This window comes from Amia ocellicauda, chromosome 2 (genome assembly GCF_036373705.1).
Source record: "Amia ocellicauda isolate fAmiCal2 chromosome 2, fAmiCal2.hap1, whole genome shotgun sequence".
Lineage (NCBI taxonomy): Eukaryota > Metazoa > Chordata > Actinopteri > Amiiformes > Amiidae > Amia > Amia ocellicauda.
In genome coordinates, this window is record NC_089851.1 from 19153965 (window position 1) to 19175334 (window position 21370).

Sequence of the window (21370 nt, forward strand, 5' to 3'; positions counted from 1 at the left end):
GTTGTAACAAAGTTCTCTGCCTGTCAGTTGAGGGGTGTTTTTCATACATTCATATATTACCCTCATCGAAAGAAACATGTGAAAGGTGAAATTTAGTTAAATGGTGGCTGTTAGAGCAAGTTTTTTCAGTCTAGCCCTGTGAGAAGTTGTGAAAGAGGAATGGTGCTAAACTTTGCAAGAAGCCACTGATGAAATAAGAGAATAAATCACCCATACTTGATCCCATGAACTGACAGTTACTCGCATCCAAATTTAATCAATGCCAGATCACTGCTGTGCTGTTATTATTGCAAAGGGTGGATCAACAAAATAGTTGCCTTTAAAAACTGTTTGCTTTCCAATGTAGTTACCATTGGGACATTATTTGGTCAAATGTGTTTTTCTAACTGGTTAAAATTAACCAAATATTTTGAATCATCCAAGTTTTGCTTGGTTCTAAATATCATTTTATACTTGGGGAAAATTCAGTATATAAAGCTAACCTAATACGTAGATTGGTAATGATGCATGTAATGATGATTTGGAAGCCTACATTTGATGTGTGACCTTTAGTGGTTTTTTTTTTTTTTTTAATGCTTTTAATTTCTTCTAAAATGTAAACAGTCTTGCTCGATTTTGTTTCTAATGCTACCTGATATGATGTCTGAAGATTTTCATCGATAACAAAACATTCTGTATTCTTCCTGCAGAATAACCTGGTCATTGATACACCCCGCATCAGGAAACAAACGCGGCACTACAGTTCAGTGAAGGAGGATGAAATGATGGAGTTCTCTGAGTTGGAGAGCGACTCTGAGGACAAGCCCACCGTGAAGCTGCGCAGGCCTCAGGATAAGGCCCAGGGTTACCCACGAAGCGAGTGTTTCAGGGTGGAGAAGAACTTGCTGGTGTATGGGTGAGTTGTACACGGATTTTTATAACCGCATTCTACTTAGTCATTCATAAAATACAAATTTAAAAAAAAAAAAAGAAAGAGGCTGATGGGAAGCTAATTTTACATGTTGGGCACAGGCTATGATGGATTCTCATGCCTCCTGTAATTACTCAAAAAGTGGGTCAGGTTGCTTCCTGAACAGCATGGATTACACTCGCTTCTTTGTGTTTTGCTTTCATCGCACTAGATTAAAAACCAAACAATCAATGAAAAGGATTTTAAAGTAAAGTTACTGTAAATGGTGAATATTTTGGTAGTGCACTATTGGCTGGGTTCAGAGATTGGTCTGTGCTTAGCCCTTTCCCTGTTATCAACAAAGATGTATGCTCTCAGATGCAGACAGTTAATTAGACTATTGACTCATCTGTGGAAGTATTCATGGTTCACTGGTCATAACTAAAAGAGTACTGGTCAGATATGGTAAGTCTGCAGCCTCAGGTCATACAGGCAATTACATCTATGGTCTCAGACTGGACCATTGTGCCAGGCATGCTTTGCTCTCAATTTGAAAGATTGAAAATGTTCCTCCTTATGAATTGGATATTGAACAGGACTCTTTTGATCCTTTATACACGATCATTTGCAGACTGTGTACTTTTCCCCTCCTACCCTTTTAATGAGGCTCAAGAAGTAATTCTTTAATACTTGTAAATCTTATAAAGCATGTTTTGACAATACATTTTCACTCGAAGTGCATCAGCCAAGATGTGCATTATTTGACAGTGAGTAGACCTTTTTAAGATGTCTACCTGCTGGAAATAAAGGAAGCAATGTTAGTTGGCCTTGTAGGATGTCGTATCCTTGTAAATAGTCACTTTTTCAAGTCCAAGGCATAATGAAACCCAGTAAGTCGAGGCTTAAGTTGGTAACCAATGAGTCCACCCTTCTGTCTTCAGTGCTATGCAGATCACACATGTTAAAACACTCCGTCCCTCTCGAAGTGTCCCTCTGTATTCTATTAATACCCTTTTAAAAGATGAAACTAAAGCTCGCTCCTCCCCTCCCTTCTAGCTGGGGACGATGGACCGATATCCTGTCTCATGGGCGGTTTAAGCGGCAGCTGAAGGAGCAGGATGTGGAGACCATCTGCCGTGCTGTGCTGGTTTACTGCCTCAATCACTACAAGGGAGATGAAAACATCAAGAGCTTTATCTGGGACCTTATCACCCCAACTGAAGATGGACAGACCCGGGCTTTGCAAAACCACTCAGGTAGGACACTCCTTTGCACAAGCCTAGAGCACGAAGCTTTGTTTAGCACACCTGGTATAAAACCTGAATTCTCTTATTTCAGAAGAGTTTTAATGTGTAATGTTTTCTATTAATTGTAGTGTAGAAAATGTCTGGTTGTTGCTTTGCACTGCCACCTCAGGGAGAGCTCAAATGTTGGAATCCGTAAGAGCATGTGCTTGTACCTCTACCTGCTGCTTTGCTTTATAGGTTTATTACAGCAACCCATACTGTAACTGCAGTAGTTTTTTGGTGAAACCCTACATTTGAGTTAAATTCTGTCAACAATTATGAATTGCCATGATTACACACAGGGCCACATCAAGAGCCTAAAAACCAATACCCAAACAGCAGCTTGTTTTAATGGCAGCCCCCATTTATCAAGCTGAATAATCATGGATTAATACGTGTTCTACAGATGTTGTGCTTTGCCAGAGAAAACTCCAGGAGCTAAGGTAACAATGCACACAGCTGCTAACATGTGCATGTGTGGATATCTGTGGTCAGGTAAACGCGCACAGGCTTTATGTACTCTTTCGTTATACTTCCAGGCAGGGTATTTGTGTGGTGAGGTATATTTTAACTTCCAACACGCGCTGTTCTTGCAACTAGAAGGAATGCACTTCCATGTAGCCGCTCCCACTTATAAATCTGACTTGCTGTCCCCACAGGGCTGTCTGCTCCAGTTCCCAGGGGACGCAAAGGAAAGAAGGTTAAGACACAAGCAGCTCAGCCATTCATGCAGCAGGCGGACTGGCTGGCAAGCTGTAACCCTGACACCCTCTTCCAGGAGGACAGCTACAAGAAGCACCTGAAACACCACTGTAACAAGTAAGTCAGGCACCTTCAATGCTATATGCTTTCTTTACCAGGAGTGTGCAGGCCTGTTGCTGTGGCATGCCTTCAAACCAGTGTGTCTGTCTAGTGTTGAACAAGTATTCCCAAGTTAGGCATAAGTTGTACACTGCACACTGGCTATCATTTAATTGCTTGCAACTGTAAAGCATACATATAATTATACATGTCTGCATGGGAGTCTAAATGCTGCTGGCTGAAGCTTTTTGTTTGTTTTTGTTTCCCCCCTTTAAATTTGTATGTTCAAAATTAGTGGCTAGTACAACAGGATGTACCCAAACCTTCCTCCATAAAGCTCTGCCAATCCCCCGTAATCCTGAGTTGAAAAACCTGCCTTACCATGTTATGGTGATATTGCTTAGTGTATTCTCTCAAATATTCCCAATGCATGATGGGTTTAGGATGCATCTCTTAGCTGAGAGCACTTCTGTAATATGTAGTTAAACTCCTTAAACTGTTCTGCCAAGCAGCTTAGTTTTTGTACATTGTTTGAAATAACTTTGCAATTTATTGGTTTAGAATGTAATCTAAGATATAAATTGATAGGGTAAATGTATTTTGCGATCAGTTCATTCCTATGTTTTTGCCATGGGACAATGTGCGTTTTCCTACTGTATATGGAAAATTGGTTCTTGCAACTGTGTAAGTTTGTGTTAAACTGCTAAAATTCAACCAGGAGTGAACTAAAACACAAGACTAAGGATTCTAATGTAATTCTCATGTTCAGCTGTCTATAGTGCAATCATATTTCCCGTAAGCCTTAAATATATAAATACATTTTGGTTTACCACACTTACCTGAGATTACATTTAGTAATTGTACTGACTTGCCTTTTTTGCAAAGTAGCTTGTTGAGCATGACTATTTTATTTAAAGAATTGTACAGCCAGGTATTGTTCTGTTATGGCGAGGCAATAAAAGCTGGGTTTGCATAGCTGTCTTTTTACAACTTCTGATGTGCTTCCAAAAATGGAATCGGGCAACAGCTGAGGAAATTTTACGAGATAATGAAGCAGAACACTTACTGCCAGCCATCTGCTCGCTTGTTTACAAACTTGCCTCAGTACTTTAGAGGTGCTGGCAGGACGTGTCCAAACTTCACAAACTGCATTAGGTGGAAATAAATGAAATGCGCCTGGGCTCCGCTCTGCTCGCTTCCTCTCTGTGCAATGCAAACCGGTTGCCAGGCAGACCTGTTGGAAGCCAGCGAAAAGCACCACACAGAGGTGATTATGTGCCACCATCTGTCATGCTTCAAGCCTACCATACAGCATGGCTAATCAGCCTTGGCAGGATGATGGATGAACTGCAGCAGATGCCAAAAGCTACTGTTGGCAAACAGTCCCAAAGTTAAGAACTTTTCTCTCTCCCTCCCTCCCTCCCCAGAGTCCTGCTGCGGGTCCGCATGCTCTACTATCTCAGGCAAGAAGTTATTGGTGACCAGGCAGACAAGATCTTGGAGGGCACAGATTCAAGGTTGGTGTATTTATGGCTGTTTTGTCTGTAGTGCCACCCTCACCCAGATGTAGGCACACACAATGTGTACATGTGCCTAATGTTAATGAGCTATAAAAATACATTCTCTGCCTATTTAGGCTGTAATTTATTGTCATTTATATCACAAGATAACTATATTTAATACCAGCATTTGAACTCTGGATTTATTTTTACATTTGTTTATAGCATTGCAATAAGCTGGATTTGAACAAATAAGATGAACATGGTGGAAATTAGATACTAAGCACTAATGCCTTCCCTCTGTAACAGATGTTTGTGGAAAGAGGGTGCTGTTTTTTTATATGCGAAATCAAGCCATTCTAAAAAGAGACCAAGTAATTTGATCCGTATCATTTTATTTTATATGTAAATCCGTTAAACATTTATTTTTGGGCGGGTCCACAGTGAAATAGATGTCTGGATTCCACAACCATTCCACGCCGAGGTGCCTGCAGATTGGTGGAATAGAGAGGCCGATAAATCCCTCCTCATCGGAGTCTTCAAACACGGTATGCAGCATTTTGTGTTTGTGCTTAAACGAGGTTAAAACTGGGAAATATTCATAATGTGTAGATTAATTTTTTTATTTTATTTGTTAGATCTGTGGCTCATTCAAATGGAGCACATCTTTTAGGCTTTAGAGAAATGAGAAAACGGTAAAGCAATTTCCTGTGTACTGACAATATAACTTACAAATGCTTTTTATTAATGGCCGAGCAGCACTTGTAATAAGATCTCGCTCAGGTTTTCAGCCTTTTGTGCACTTGCTACCTTGTATTGCCAGCCGGTGTCAGAGTGGCTGGTGGGTTTAACCTCTGCTATTAATCTGTACAAGTGCCTCATGGGCTTTCTTCCAAGCAGTATTTCACAAAATGTCAGCACCGAGACCTCCCCATTCCCCGGAGTGGGAAGCTGCCTTGTTAACTTTGAAGGGCTGCGATGTGTAGCAGCCATGATATATACAGCAAGCCGTTCCTAATCATAATCCCAATTCACTGGAGGTCATGGAGGAACTCTCAGCGGCACGGCCCGACTACAGGAAAGAATGATAGCTTATAAACCCTTTCATGATTACAGTTTGGCTTCAGGCTCTACAGCAGTTAGAAACAATGTGTCACAGTATAAATCCTAATTGAAATGTGATGTTCTGGTGGGAGGGAAGGGAGGGGGGTAAGGGGAGGGAGGGGGGGCACTCACGGCCTGTCTGATCATGGGCTCAGCTGAAGTGGGTCCAGTCTGGCAATCATCTCCCTGCAGTGCACTGTTGGGATCTGCCGTTTTAAATCTGTTCTACTTGGGCAGTTCCAAAGCGTATTCCCAGTTGAGTGTGGGTGTTTCTCCGGTGTAGGGTTTTAGTTTTGTGCCCCCCTCCACCCCCACTCTATTTTGCGTGACAGTGCCCATTGTATTTAAATTCATGTTAGAGATTTTATTGTATTTTTTCTAAATAAGTTTGACAGATGCTTTCTGGATTCTTTTTTTAATTGTACTGGAAATTGTTACCGTTGTATGGTGGCTTTCCTTGTTTTTGATTTCTGAAGGGCATGCAGTACTTTTTGAAGAGATATTGGTGACCTTTTCAATCCCAGCACTCCATAGTTGATCTATTTTAAGCCCCGTTTACACTTTTCCGTTCTGTCAAAGGGGGTGCAGTCAACATTTTGCTTGCAGCAATAACTGTTTACTGAACTGCTCATAGCCAAGAACACAACTGCGGCACCTGTAATTGGGTTAATCCTAAATATTACCCTGATTGTAAGCTGCCACAAGGAATATGTAGATGCGAGTCAGTCTTGTAATACTCTGCCCCCTCTTGTATGTGCTTCCTTTAGCCCATGATGAGATTGCTTTTGAGTATTTGTGAAAAATGCATTCTCAATTTGTCACCAATTATTCTTAGATAACACATAGTTTGGGCAATATTTTGTTGAGGATATTATGCACATCTGACAAAAGCTTAGCAGCCATTAGTGTGGTTTTGCAGGTCTAGAAGAGCACAGTGTATGGAATGCCGAGAGGAAGTGGCAATTTTAAAATGGCACAGTGATAAGAAATTTAACCTGTTTGTCCTTCAAAGCCTCCAATAAACTCCATTTGCACAACTGTCAGCTTGTGTACTTGTTTGATGAATGTTTCCAAAATGAGGCTCTGGGTTGGCTGTCCTTTTGTTGGAATATATTTTACACTATTTTAACATTTTCTTGCTGCACAGCTGATTTTCTCTCCCCATTGTTCCACCTGTCAGGCTATGAGAAGTACAACTCCATGCGAGCTGACCCCGCGCTGTATTTTTTGGAGAGAGTGGGGATGCCTGATGCCAAGGCCATTGCTGCAGAACAGAGAGGAGCTGACATGATGGCAGATGGTACTGATGGGTAAGAAGGGCTACAGCATACTTATCTGTGATTTTGTCTTGTGTTTTTTGTTTTTGTTCTGTGCCTTTGTAAAATTGGGGTCTTCACATCCTTCTCCTAGGGCTGATTTTGATCGAGAAGATGAAGACCCAGAGTACAAGCCAGCCAGAATGCCCTTCAAGGATGAAATGGATGTGAGTGAGAAACCTGGCTGAAATGATCCTAAGGAGACATTTAATAATTTGCCACATGTTTTTGAATATATAAATATTTTTTTTCCGTTTTTATAGGATTTTGCCAATTCACCTCTGGATGATAAGGATGAAACCATGGATGCGGAACATTCAGGTAATTTGATATACACACACTTTGTGTATAGATGCTTCTGATTTGAGCTTTGCTCATTAAAAGGAGAACAGTTCTGTTTTGTAACCAGACCTCCATATCTATTAGTTCCCTTTTTCCTGCTTGTCCTCGCCATCCATCTTCCATTGAATGGAAGTGCCAGAGCTTGATGACAAACAGTAATATTGTGGCATGCTGGTTGCAGACTGGTCAAATGACTCGTGCCTCATTTGCCTTCCCACATTTTCAGGGGTCTTCAGTTTTTTATTTGGTTAGGAAAAAAAGACACATTTCTAAAGGGTATTTGCTGAAGGAGCAGACATCCGACCATCTGTCTGTCCATTGTTGAAATTAGGTTTAGATATAACACAAGTGTGTATTTCCTTCTCCCTGTTGAAGCTGAATATGGTAAGATTTAAGAATTTTTGCCAAAAATGTTTCTATATAATTCCTTCCAGCATTTACTTACAAATTAGGGTTAACGTTTATACAAATTAGCATAGGAGGTGGGTTATGTTGGCTTCTGGAGCCTAAATGGCAACATTGCATAAAGTGGGCATAGTGTACAAGAATAAGCAAACCTATCAAATGATTAATTTCCCCATTAAAGTAATGGAAAATCAACTTGCACATTTAAACTTTTGAAATGTATGGCTTAATTGAAGAGTACTGCTATATATCAAATGGCATGTAAGCTATATTGCCAATTATCTGCACTTTTAAAACTTGAATACAATTTGGTTTCATTTAAATGTATATTCAACATTTTAAAATGAATTTTGTCCTCCCCACCTCAATCCCCCCCTCCCACCCCCACAAGTAGCTTATGAGTCAGGCCCTGGGTTTCACACACCATCCATATAATTGCTATGGCCAACTAAAATCATATAATTTCACTTAAAATAAATCAAATATTTGGTCCTAAGTGACCTGAACTAAGTTTGCTTAAGAGTTAAGCTACAATAGCTATGAGGAATCGAGGGTTTATTCTATGGCCAAGAATTATAGAGTAGCTGTCAGCTTTCCAAGATTTCTTTCAAGCTTTGTCATGCTTTTCTTATAATGGCAGGAAATATGACTAAAGTAACATGAATGCTGGACTTGTTTCCTCTCCTAAATGATCTATAACCATGTGGTGCTGTTATTAATGCATTTATCTGCACAGGCTTTGAATAAGTGAGACCTTTTAGTGGTAATGGGTTAATAAAAACATTGTCTTCTGAATGTAATGAATTTAATGCACAGCATGTCCGATATTATGTTGAACTTTTACAGCACTATATGGGAATTATTTTCTGAAAACAAAATGTTACTGTGCTCTATAGCAGTGGTTCCCAAACACCAGTGTGTAGCACACTCAGTGCTGGTCTTCAGCATATTTGGTCTTGCACACTAATATGTAAATCACAAATGGACTATTACACCTTTTTGTTTCTTTAATGAAAACAGGAAAATCTGGAGAAAACGCAGTGTTTGGTAAACTCTACTGGCCCACTGCCTCCGCACTAACAACTAGACTGCGGCGCCTGATCACAGCTTATCAGCGCAGCTACAAGAGAGAGCAGATGAGACAGGAAGCCATGAACAAGACTGACCGCAGGAGACGGCGGCCCAGAGAGGAAGTGAGAGCCATGGAGGCTGAACGGGAAGCCATTATAACAGAGAGGCGTCAAAAGTAAGAGACCTGCACTTACGTAAACCAGTCTCACTCAGAACGAAAGGAAATGGTTTGCTTTTAATCAGTGTGCTTGGATTGCCATTTTGGCCAGGGCTGTAGTGAAGCTAAAATGTATAAAAATAAGTAATGCATATATACATATCTGTAATTAAAATCAGAGGTTGCAGATTCAGGTTCCAGCTTCACCTTCTTTTTCTTTCAGGTGGACAAGGCGAGAGGAAGCTGATTTCTATAGAGTCGTGTCTACGTTTGGCGTGATGTTAGATTCTAATAAACAGTCCTTTGACTGGAACCAGTTCCGTGCCTTTGCTCGTCTGGACAAGAAAACTGATGAGAGCCTTGAAAAGTACTTCTACGCTTTCGTGGCGATGTGCAGGAGGGTGTGTCGCATGCCCATGAAGTCAGACGAAGGTGATTTTTCTCCACCCGCAGCTTCGGGCTTGTTTCTGTTCCGTTACTTTTCTCTGCAGTGCCATTGTATAAATGGATGATATTAATCTGAAAGGAATTTTGACCAGCCCTTGCAAATTCCCCTTTTGTTCTCTGAGAAGGTGCCTCAAATAAATGAAGCCTTATGTTGCCTTAGAACTTTTATCATTTATAATTCTAAGAATCAAGGGACAAAACTGAATAAAGATTCTGTACATTTAATTTTCTCCACGTTTGACTAAAGTTAGGAAAGAGTGGATGAAACTGACAAATGTTATACCATATAATTAACATTCAGGCATCTTTTAGCTTGTATTGTATTTGTATTTTTAATGCAGGGTTGGAAATACAAGCTTCTTTAAATAAAATGGAAAGTGATCCATTCTGGACTCCTAACTGAAATCTACCTACCTTTCCCACAGAGCCACCGGATCCAACTATCCCCATTGAGCCCATCACAGAGGAGCGCGCCTCCAGGACTCTGTACCGCATTGAGCTATTGCGGAAGATCCGGGAGCAGGTGCTGCCCCACCCGGAGCTGGAGGAGCGGCTCAAACTGTGCCAAGCCAGCCTGGACCTGCCTGAGTGGTGGGAGTGCGGCCGGCATGACAAGGACCTGCTGCTGGGGGCCTCCAAACACGGTGTCAGCAGAACAGACTACCACATCCTCAATGACCCCGATCTGGCGTTCCTCGAGGCCCACAAGAAGTTTGCTCAGAACAAGAGCAGTGGCCAGCTGTGCAGCACCCCGTTTCCCAGCCAGGGCCCACTCTTGACCCTGTCAGCAGCTGCTGTGTCAGTCAAGAAGGAAGAGGAGCAGGAGCCTCCTTCAGATAAGCCTGAGGGGGCTGAGGAACAGGAAGAGGAAAACAGACCTGAGGAGGAATCTCTGAAAGTGATGGAGGATGAGGAGACTGAGGAAGATGACCAATCAAGCAACAAAGAGGTGCATGCTAAAGCTGAGGAACCTGAAGACACCCCAGTGAAGGCCGTGTGTGACACTAAGGAGCCGGCGGCACAAGAGGACACTGAGGCGCGGGCAGAGTCGGAGCCCAAATCACTGTCGGAGAAGGGTTCTGAGGAAGACGAGGAGGATAAATTGGATGATGACGATAAATCGGAGGAATCTTCTCATGCTGAAGGTATTTTCAGAAACTGGTTTCTAAACTAGAGATCTCTCTCTCCCTCTATATACACATACATACATAAACAGAAAACAACAACTGCAAATGCGATCTTGTCATTTCAACCAAGAGGTTTGTGGTATGAGATCTTGTATATGCAACTCGTTGAAGGAGATGTAAGATGTAATCACACTGAAACAATTTCAATCTATTTTTCTCACCTTCCTTTTGGTGATTTTGAGATGTTATTTACAACAAACAGTTGTAAATTGTAGTTAGGGGTAATTCATGCATTTTATATGGTGTTTGATTGAAAATTGATTGCTTTATAGGGATGCTTTTTTGCAACAGTTTAGATGAACATCCTTGAAAGATTCTCTATACTTTTTATTCCACATGATTTATGAACAGTGGTAATATTTATATCATGTTCTCCTGCACTTTAGAGTAGTTTTTGACACTAATACATTTGTAGTTTAAGATTCTTCAAAAATGTCCCTTCCTACAAATTTCTGCTAATATTGGCCCCAAACAAGTGTGGAGTATATTTAATTATATCTATACCTATACTTATTCATCTTTTCTTTAATAAAAACATGTTTTAATAAAGCTATATAATCAAATCTGACAAAACTTGACCTATGGGCAATGGGCTTTTTTATTTTATTTTTTTTGCTCAGTGCTCCAATCTTAATTTTCCTCCCCTTCATTTTGTTTTCCATTGGAGACGTGGAAAGGATCTTAGTAGATGTTTCCAAATCAAAGTTAAACCAGGGTTTTTTCTTTCCCCCCCCTTCCTGTTTTAGACCAGAGTGCAGTTGCTGGGCGTGGTGTGGGAGATGTGTAGTGTGCCATTGTTCCTGTTGAGTAAGCATTCTTGTTTCACAGCTGGGGCGGCTTCTCGGGGTAAGAACTTCGACGAGGAGAGCAACGCTTCTCTGAGCACGGCTCGTGATGAGACCCGGGATGGATTCTATGCCGAGGATGGTGAAACCTCGATGGCTCACCTTCTACACGAAAGATCTTATTCCTTTTCATTTTGGCCCAAGGTTAGTTCAGCACACCGAACTTTGGAAAGACACTAGCTTTGCGGTTTTGAAGGCATCCCCTGGGGAATAGTTTAAAGTCCCCACTCCATTGCTCAATATAGCGTTAATACTGTGTATGTATACATTCGTATGTATTAATTTAATTCACTGTCTCCACCTCCCCCTGTGAAAAACTCATGCTTTACAGATGCTACATGTTCTTCTAATGAGGGTTCTGCTTTTTCATCACATATTACACTATTTTTTTATTTTTAAGATTTGAATTCCCTAAGGAACTGTCAACAGAAAGGGCCTCCTACTTGTTAATCGCATTCTAATTGCCAGCAACAAAGTGCCTACAGTAGTCATCTCAAAAGAGCTGTTTTGTAGATCTAACTGAACATGCCAGTTCATAAGTGGGTCAATTATTGGGAACTGTTCACACTATAGAGAGGTGTTAACACGAGGGCAATGCTTTATTGTAATGTGTTCAGTCTGTACCAAACCTCTATGGCTAACATGTTGAGAACTACACACCATTTGCCACATGTGGACTAAATATGATATCAATTGCTGTACAACCAGGTTCAGTGTATGCAACAAATCTGCACTTGCCCTTTTTTAATGGGTTTTAAATTTTAAATTGTTTCACAAGAGAACCAAACTAACTTCTTACTTTCAAGGGGACCACTCTTTTAAAACGAATCTAATGGATTCAATATGCTTCCCAGTGCTGCGATCTGAAATCTGATACTTTGCAGCTTTTACAATTATTAAGGGATGTTTATATTGGACAACTTACTCTCTAAGTCATACTTAGGTTCTCTGAGAGGATCTTGTAGTTTGTATTAAACAGTGTATAATTTGTGGTTATTTCTGTAAATATTTGTCCATTTATTTTTATGATCATCAGACTAAATGTAATGACAGATTTGAAATGTGGGAATAACCACAATGAATCAATCAAGTTACATGCACTATTTCCCTACGATGTATTAGGAAATTCCTTATTTGGAATCTCAAGTATACTCATGTTTTGGGGCAGATGTTCTCGCTGAAAGCTATGACATTTGAAGGCAAATTGGACAAAATAGGCAAATGTGTAAGGGTGTATCTTACAATAGTTTTTAAATATCTTTTAAATATAATGTAAAATACCATAATTTATACTTCAACTTGCGGTAGAATTTCCCCTGCATGAAAGTGTTAGCCTAGTTACTGCATGCTGCGGCACCTAAATCAATAGTGTTTGGTCTGATCGATTTAAAAGCTGAGCACTGGCAGCCCAAAAACCCCTTGTTCTGTCCTTCAGCTTAGACATAGAGAGCCCTGGGGGTAAGTCACTTTAACTCTTTCATTGTCATTAATACAAAAATATTCAATAACTGCACAACAAATGTTTGCCGTTTCAACCGAAGAGAGGAGGGTCAGCATAGAAGACTATTCTATGGAAGAAACTAGTATTGTGTCTAGAAAAGGATAATTTAACTGCTGTTTTTAATGTTTAATGTTATTTATGCATATAACAGGAACCTTGTTACTCGGGTATCCTTTTCTTTAGAGTTTTCTACTTTTCCTTCCTTTTGTGTATTGCAGGACAGGGTAATGATTAATCGACTGGACAACATCTGTGAGGTGGTGTTGAAGGGGAAGTGGCCTGTGAACAGACGTCAGCTGTTCGACTTCCCGGGCCTGCTCCCGGGATACACCCCCCCCACCATGGACAGCCCTCTGCAGAGGAGGAGCTTTGCAGAGCTCTCTATGGTGGGCCAGGCCAGCTACAGTGGGAGTGAGGACATCACCCTCTCCCCTCAGCTCTCCAAGGTAAGCGACCAGGTCTGTAGGTGCCATCACATTCTCTGTTGGGTTCACAATGGTGGGTTTTGTCTTTCTGGAAGCTGCCTGTATTTGTGTACATATATAGGCATATGTATTTTTTTTTTTTTTCCCACGCACCAATGTTTATCTATGGGGAAATTGAATCTGAATTAAAGCATTTAACAATAACTTGCAGCAAAACAGGTGGTGTTAGGCTGCATGCAAACTAAATTACAGCAGTGTGTGGAATGACTCCTGGTTTACATTTACAAACAATTCATCACGATGGAACTTGAAAGTTGAGAACGGACTTGACGGTTAATGATCACGCCAGACGCTAAAATATAAACTTTTACCATAGGCACGTAATTTATTAAAATGGGTTTAGTATGAAATTAATCTGTGTTTTGAAGATGTGTTGGAAAGGTGCTGGGGGACCATGTTCAAGTGATTTTATTAATTGGAATGATTTTCCTTCCTTTGTGTGAACAGGAGGAGGCTCTAAGCATGAGTGTTCCCCGTCAGCGGCGCCGTCGGAGGAGGAAGGTTGAAATCGAGGCAGAGAGGGCTGCCAAGAGAAGGAACCTCATGGAGATGGTGGCCCAGCTGAGGGAATCCCATGTGTCTTCTGACAACCACGAGAAAGCTGTGGACTTATCAAAAGCCTTGAGAGAGGCAACCAGTTCTACCTCAAATCTTTCTGTTGCTTCCAAGTTTATTTTGCCCAACGCCTCCACCCCAACAGCCGATGCCTTTAAAACTCAGATGGAGTTGCTGCAAGCTGGCCTTTCAGGGACACCCACCAGACACCTAATGAATGGCTCTTACCTGGAAGGAGACCTTCCCACGAAGAGGAGGAGAGGCCGGAGGAAAAATGTGGAGGGCCTGGATTTGCTTTTCATGAGCAACAAGAGGGCATCACTAAATGCTGTACGTTAACTATTGTTTGTTTCTTTGACCATTTGTACCATGAGCTGATATGGGAAAGCTGAATATGATGAATAGCAAATTTTGAAAAACTCATACATTACCATGATCTTTAAACTTTAATAGTCCAAACCATCTTTGTTTGTCATGGTAATATTTAATTTACAACAACAACAAAATATTGACGGGGAATCTTTTCTCAATTCCATTAAGTAAGGAATACATTTCAATAAAATTGTGCAAGTGACAATGGCAACATTTTCAGTTAAAACCATATTAATGTTTAACCTAGTGATCATCGTGAATATGGATATTTATCTCATCCTGGCAGGTAAGAACTAGGAAACCATTGAAAACCGCTTCCATGCCAACTGTCAAACTATGTAATAACGTTCATAGATAATGCTTTCTTATGTGTATCACGTGATTATACATAATTTGCAGGAGTAATAATAAGTAGGGGGTATCTGTGGCAACCAGACTTTGTGTTGAGTACACATTTCAAACCTAAATGAACAAATTACATTTTACAGCCTGAAATTAAACTGTACTGCCCCATAGACACCGACTGTGACAGACTACAATCTGAATTAAATGCCATAGTTACCAGGATAGAAGCAAACTTTATTATGCTGGTTAGGTGCTGTCATTCCTGCAGCTTTGATGATTGTGCTGATCCATTGTGACATGGAGTCTAAATCAGATTCTGAAACTGATAACAATACAGAATATGTTCCAGAATTGCACTTCTGTATGCAACGGTGTGTGTGGCTGTGCACAATGACGTTTGTATTATGAAAAGTAAATGGCCGTAAACTGAAACAAACCCCTAAGCTATGCATGATCTGGTCTGATCATTCTCAAAAGCCACATACTGAGCAGAAATATGTACTTTATTATTCGCCTATTTGTCATGTTGATATCGCCTTCTCGCAATACTACTTACTGTAGTATGTGTTTGGCTGGTGTGGCGGGATATTCAGTGTTTGCTTTAGTGGAATTTCTCCCATGAGAAATAAAGCCGTGATACTATATAATGGTATGAGCTGGAAGACCTTCAGAAAGTACCTATGAACAGAATGGAGCAGGTGGAGTCCCTATGAATTAGGTTTAGAAAGGTTTAAGGAGAAAGATAAGAGGATTGTGCAAGGAAAGGATAGGTCTAAGTAAGATGAACAAACAGGGGTGGCCATTAGGAATATGGATTATGCCTACATAATGAGACAAGTGTTGCTGACTCAGAAAAGTATTGTGTTGTAAGACAGTCAGTAGTCTAGAAATGTGGCATGATGGGGGGGGGGGGGACTAAATTAATTGTAATTATGTATTAAATGTCTGCATGTGGTCCCTTCTTAAGCATCTCCATTAATTTCTATAGGAGGATGTAGAAGTGACCAAAGCTTTTGAGGATAGAGTGCAGATCCCACCACAACCACAGAGAAACATTCCTTCCCCTGGACAGCTAGACCCTAATGCTCACATCCCTGTGATTAACCTCGAGGATGGGAGCAGGCTGGTGGGAGATGATGCTCCCACTAACAAGGACTTAATTGAATGGCTTAAGCAGCATCCTACTTACACTGTTGACATGCCAAGTTATGTACCAGTAAGTATCCACGATGAAACTTGTGAATTTATCAAGAATGGTGTTACCTTTTAATGTTACCTGGGGTGGAAGAGGAAAGGTAGTTGAAAGGTGAAGCTCCATTATGCTTGTCTCCAGTCATGGTCCAGGACCGCTAAAGGTTTTTGTTTCATTTCAACTATGATCCTTAGCCACGATGTGAAGACTACTATAAAACCTGATTTATTTAAGCTTTCCAGGGCCCAAGTTGGGAGACTCAAACGCTGTATAGAATCGGTATGCAGTACTGTATGAAAGAAATGTGAATAAAACGTAATGAAACCATTTGCTTATTAACTCATTTAAATGCTATACTAGTTAAATGTACAGCATTAACATTAATTTGTTTTTCAGAAGAATGAGGACCTACTTCTCTCACCATTTCAAAAGCCCAAACAAAAGCGGCATCGGTGTCGCAACCCCAATAAAATAGACATCAACACTTTGACAGGAGAGGAGAGGGTGCCAGTAGTGAACCGAAGAAATGGGAAAAAGGTAAGACCCTGAATCAGCTTTTATGTAGTGTACTATTTGACAATTGTATTAACAATTGAGGACCATAGACGCAGTGGTCGGCCAAGGAAACGTACTGCAGCAGATGAGACGCATCATGCTTACTTACCCTTCACAATCGGAAGATGTCCAGCAGTGCCATCAGCTCAGAATTGGCAGAAAACAGTTGGATCCTGGTACACCCATCTACTGTCTGGAGAAGTCTGGTCAGAAGTGGCCTTCATGGAAGACTTGCAGCCAAAAAGCCATACCTCCGACGTGGCAACAAGGCCAAGTGACTCAACTATGCATGAAAACACAGGAACTGGGGTGCAGAAAAATGGCAGCAGGTGCTCTGAACTGAGGAGTCAAAATGTGAAATATCTGGCTGTAGCAGAAGGCAGTTTGTTCGCCGAAGGGCTGGAGAGCAGTACATGAATAAGTGTCTGCAGGCAACAGTGAAGCATGGTGGAGGTTCCTTGCAAGTTTGGGGCTGCATTTCTGCAAATGGAGTTTTTGAGATTTTATCAGAATTAATGGTCTCCTCAATGCTGAGAAGTACAGGCAGATACTTATCCATCATGCAATACCATCAGGGAGGCATCTGATTGGCCCCAAATTTATTCTGCAGCATGACAACGACCCCAAACATACAGCGACAGTCAGTAAGAACTATCTTCAGTGTAAAGAAGAACAAGGAGTCCTGGAAGTGATGGTATGGCCCCCACAGAGCCCTGATCTCAACATCATCGAGTCTGTCTGGGATTACATGAAGAGAGAGAAGCAACTGAGGCTGCCTAAATCCACAGAAGAGCTGTGGTTAGTTCTCCAAGATGTTTGGGCCAACCTACCTGCCGAGTTCCTCCAAAAACTGTGTGCAAGTGTACCTAGAAAAATTGATGCTGTTTTGAAGAGAGAGGGTGGTCAAACCAAATATTGATTTGATGTAGATTTTTCTTCTGTTCACTCACTTTGCATTTTGCTAATTGATAAATTAGATAAATATAATCTATTAACATGTCTATTATTGAAAGTATTCTTACTTTACAGAATTTTTTTCACACCTGCCTAAAACTTTTGCACAGTACTGTAAATGATAGTGAAACTATCCTACCTTTGGATAGGTTTTGGTAATTCAAATCTATTTTTGTTGTGCATTACAGTGTGGGTGTAGATCATGTTTGTCAATATACTATATTTTTGAAAACCTTGTTTGCATCATTTTTGAATTGATTTACTCTGTCAGATGGGAGGAGCTATGGCCCCACCCATGAAGGACCTACCAAGGTGGCTTGAAGAAAATCCTGAATTTGCAATTGCTCCAGACTGGACAGACATAGTCAAACAATCGGTGAGTAAAACGGTCTACTGTGAATCTTAATGTGTGTTCTGTATTCCATGGAGTGGCCTTTTATCCATTATTGATGAACTAAAAGGTTTTTCATTCCTTTCTTTAGTAGAACATACATATAACAAATTTAAAATATGCGGTGAGCCTATCTTTCCAAAAGTGTAATTTCCTTTAATTCATGCTGCTTTTATAAGATTCAATAACAATTCTAAGATGAAGCACTCACAAATTCACAGTAGCTAATATCTCTTCCTCTTCTCAGGGTTTCCTTCCAGAGTCTATGTTTGATCGCCTTCTTACTGGACCAGTAGTGAGAGAGGAAGGATCAGGCCGCAGAGGGAGAAGACCAAAGAGTGAGATCGCCAAGGCAGCCGCACAGGCTGCTGCAGTAGCGGCCTCCTCTTCGGGCATTAACCCCTTGTTAATGAACAGTCTGTTTGCTGGCATGGACCTCACCAGCTTGCAGAACCTTCAGAACCTACAGAACCTGCAACTGGCTGGCCTCATGGGCTTTCCTTCAGGTTTGGCTACAGCTGGTGGAGCAGGAGGTGATGCCAAGCACGCTTCTGCCATGTTGCCCCTGATGCTGCCTGGCATGGCTGGGTTACCCAATATGTTTAGTTTAGGTGGCCTCTTTAATAATAATCTGGCTGCAGCTGCAGCAGCAGCAGCAGCTTCGAGCAGCACTACTACTGTGGTCTCGGGAGACTCTGAGGAAGGAGGGTCCAAGAATGAAGATAAGGATGAAGAAAGTGAAGATAAGGAGTCAGAGAAGACTTCTGAGGCCTCTGGTGAGGCCAATGGTGATGGCTCTGTCAATGCTGCAGCTGCCGCTGCTGCTGGGATGTCCACCAACGCATTGGCCTTCAACCCCTTCCTCCTGTCCACCATGGCCCCTGGCCTCTTCTACCCTTCCATGTTCCTTCCTCCAGGCCTTGGTGGGCTCACTCTGCCAGGCTTCTCTCAGGCCACGCTGGCAGGACTGCAGAATGCCATGGCAGGAGTGAGTGGTGGGGCCATGGGAGAGGAGAAGGATGTTGGTAAAGAGCCCACGCCTGACATCAAGACAGAAGATGGAGAGAACATCTTGGAAGACAGTGACACGGACGACAGCCAGAACAAGACCGCAGACTCCTCGGTGCTGGAGGATGAGCTAGGGCCCACCGAGGAGCTGGATTCCCTTGATGGAGTGGAGGAGGCTGAGGAGGTGGAGGAGAATGAAAATGATGAATAAAAATGAAAACACATTTCTCCCACCCCCCCTTGTCCTTCAGTTTCAAGAAGTGTTTTAAACTTTTTGACAAGTGGTTAGTCCTACTGTTTACATGCCAATTAAATATCCAAACATTTAGATTTTGGCTCCCAGCCCCCACTCCATTTTCAAAGGCAAAATGAAATGGAAAACTGAAAGCAGTCTCTGTAACATAGTGTAGCAAAAACAAAAAGCAGTGGTGTTACACACATGTTATAAAGGTGTTTCTTGGTCTTTAAGTATTGTGCAGTGCATTATTTATTATCCTAGGAGAGTTATGAAATTTCAAAACTTTATCTGAAATCTTTTAGGAATGAATTGTTTAAATAATGCTCTGCCGTTTATTTTATTTTTTCCATTTTTTTTTTTCCCATTTTTTTTCCTTACCATTGGTATTATGTTGACATGCAGCAATTTTTAAATCCAGTGGCGTACAGTTTAACGGCATTAGTAACTGCTGCTGAAAAGGATTAATGAAGATGTATATTTAACTTTTTTATTTTGTACGGTTTGTTTTGCTGTGAAGATCAGGATGAATTTCATACATATCATGCCTACAGACTCTGACTGTGTTTCGAGTTTCACACACTGACAATCTAAACAGAGGTGTGAACGTCTCAGCCTGAAGAGACAGCAATAACGAAGGCAGCTGTTGAATGTTAGATTATTCTCAGAATAACACACCAGAAGGGTGACCGACCGCAAGATTAAAACTACAGTCAATTTGTCTCGTGATATTCTTAATGCACTGGTATAAACTAAGAAAAAAAGAATAAAATCAGGTACATTTCTCTAATGAAAGGACTTTTGTTACTTTAGCCACAAAGCTGAACAGCATTACCTCAATTCTAACTAGCCTTGAAGTTTACAGACATGACTTTGTAAATGTTTGTTTTTTCGTTTCGTTTGTTTTGTTTTTCCCTTTTTGTGATGTCTTTTTTTATTTTATTTTTTGGAAACTATCATGTATGATAAGATGTAAATTGCTGCCAACTGTAGTAATGATGCTTTTAATAAAAGTGACTCACGATATTCGTCTAGGAAACCAAATCAGAATGTATGTTGTCTTTTTATGTAGGTTTCTTCTAAACTTTTTTTTCGGTAGTCTAGCTTGTTGAGTTAAAGCTGTCTGTAAATGTCTGATTCCCAAGCACTGATTGACACACAAGTATGGCTGTTGGAATTTTGCACCGGGAAAGTCCACAGCAACATGCCTGTTTCCTTGTTTTGTTTTTTTTCCTCTCCTCTTCTTCATAGACATGTGAAATAGTTTACTAAAACGTATAACTACATTCCATAAATAAGGGAAATTGTAGAGGTTCTATTTCAAGCAACTCCTTTATACTGCAAAAATTTATAAAATAGGCCGAAGTAAGATGGACACCTCTGAGCTGTGTTTTGTCCAGCTTCTTTCACATGTATAAAAGTCTTACGACTCAGTTTAATTTGCTGCAGCTCTGGAGATGTTAGTTGACCAGGTTATTTTTCTCTTAATAAAGAGAATTGGATCTCTTAAGTCAGTGGCTTTAACTTCCAGTTCAGAGTCATTGCCATTTCATAGTAACTGGTATCTTCTAGATTCTTCTAAGGTTCTAGAGCCTTTGGCAAGAGATTCTTTGAAAGAAAGATATTTCCACAAATGGTTAATTGATGTCCAGTATAGGGATTTTGAATGCTATGTACTTTTTAATTTGAATACTTATTTTGCATTTAGTTAGTGACTCATGAGGTCATTTGCAGTTTAAATGTAGATGTTTACTTAAAAGTACAGAATCCACCTATCGTTTAGAAAGCAGAGGAGTATGGGTATTACACTACAGAGTGGGAATTTAATGTCTTAGACCAAGGCTAGTTTTTTGTTTTTGTTTGTTTCCTGCTAATGAAAGTTACCTAAGGCGATAGCTGTCTTTGTATAATAAAATGTTTTTACAAATGGCTGTTTTTGTTTTCCCCCATTGTGTGTGCCTGCCTTACTCTTGAATCTCTCTTCCTAGGAAGCCATGGGCATGTTGTAGAAATCATGTTTTCAATAACTTGATGTAGATTCTTCAAGGGTTCATCAAGTGCAAAGTGTTTATGGCTTTTCCCTTCTGAGAACCACTACTAAAACTCTCAAATCGCCATCTCTATTAGATTATTTTAGATTATCCACTTTGGAACTTTTTCCCCCAGAGCAAGTGATATTTGTTTAGAATACAGATTCAGGAAGGAGTTTCCACTCCAGGGTCATCTGTAAGTGGAAAAAACAGCATGTGGCATTTGGGTAACTAGTATGCTACTTTTATTAGGCCACATCAGTCCTTTATTTTCTATATAGTTTACTTGGTAAAAGCAAATTAATTTAAATATGTTAATGGTTAATAGTTGCAGGAATGCTGTCGATCCAGTTAAGTATCCTCTAGGAAAATTTCCCTTCAGCAGGGATTTCATTGCC

The 21370-nt window shown here is 40.7% G+C and overlaps 1 protein-coding gene across 2 annotated transcripts in view; it reads left to right on the forward strand.

The window, feature by feature from the left end:
* The window catches only part of chd7 (chromodomain helicase DNA binding protein 7), a 74887-nt gene extending 54014 nt beyond the window's left edge, over window positions 1–20873 (forward strand). Inside the window, exons 21-38 of one of the 2 annotated variants that reach the window (XM_066720193.1) lie at window positions 690–895; window positions 1946–2145; window positions 2835–2994; window positions 4404–4493; window positions 4920–5023; window positions 6760–6889; window positions 6990–7062; window positions 7159–7216; window positions 8663–8888; window positions 9094–9302; window positions 9743–10462; window positions 11333–11493; window positions 13069–13296; window positions 13783–14220; window positions 15596–15823; window positions 16196–16336; window positions 17580–17684; window positions 17947–20873. In XM_066720193.1, the coding sequence (XP_066576290.1) occupies window positions 690–895; window positions 1946–2145; window positions 2835–2994; window positions 4404–4493; window positions 4920–5023; window positions 6760–6889; window positions 6990–7062; window positions 7159–7216; window positions 8663–8888; window positions 9094–9302; window positions 9743–10462; window positions 11333–11493; window positions 13069–13296; window positions 13783–14220; window positions 15596–15823; window positions 16196–16336; window positions 17580–17684; window positions 17947–18918 (4449 nt within the window). In that variant the 3' untranslated portion in view covers window positions 18919–20873. The remainder of the gene's footprint in view (window positions 1–689; window positions 896–1945; window positions 2146–2834; window positions 2995–4403; window positions 4494–4919; window positions 5024–6759; window positions 6890–6989; window positions 7063–7158; window positions 7217–8662; window positions 8889–9093; window positions 9303–9742; window positions 10463–11332; window positions 11494–13068; window positions 13297–13782; window positions 14221–15595; window positions 15824–16195; window positions 16337–17579; window positions 17685–17946) is intronic. The other variant, XM_066720202.1, reaches the window with a different exon arrangement.
* The last annotated feature ends 497 nt before the right edge of the window (window positions 20874–21370 follow it).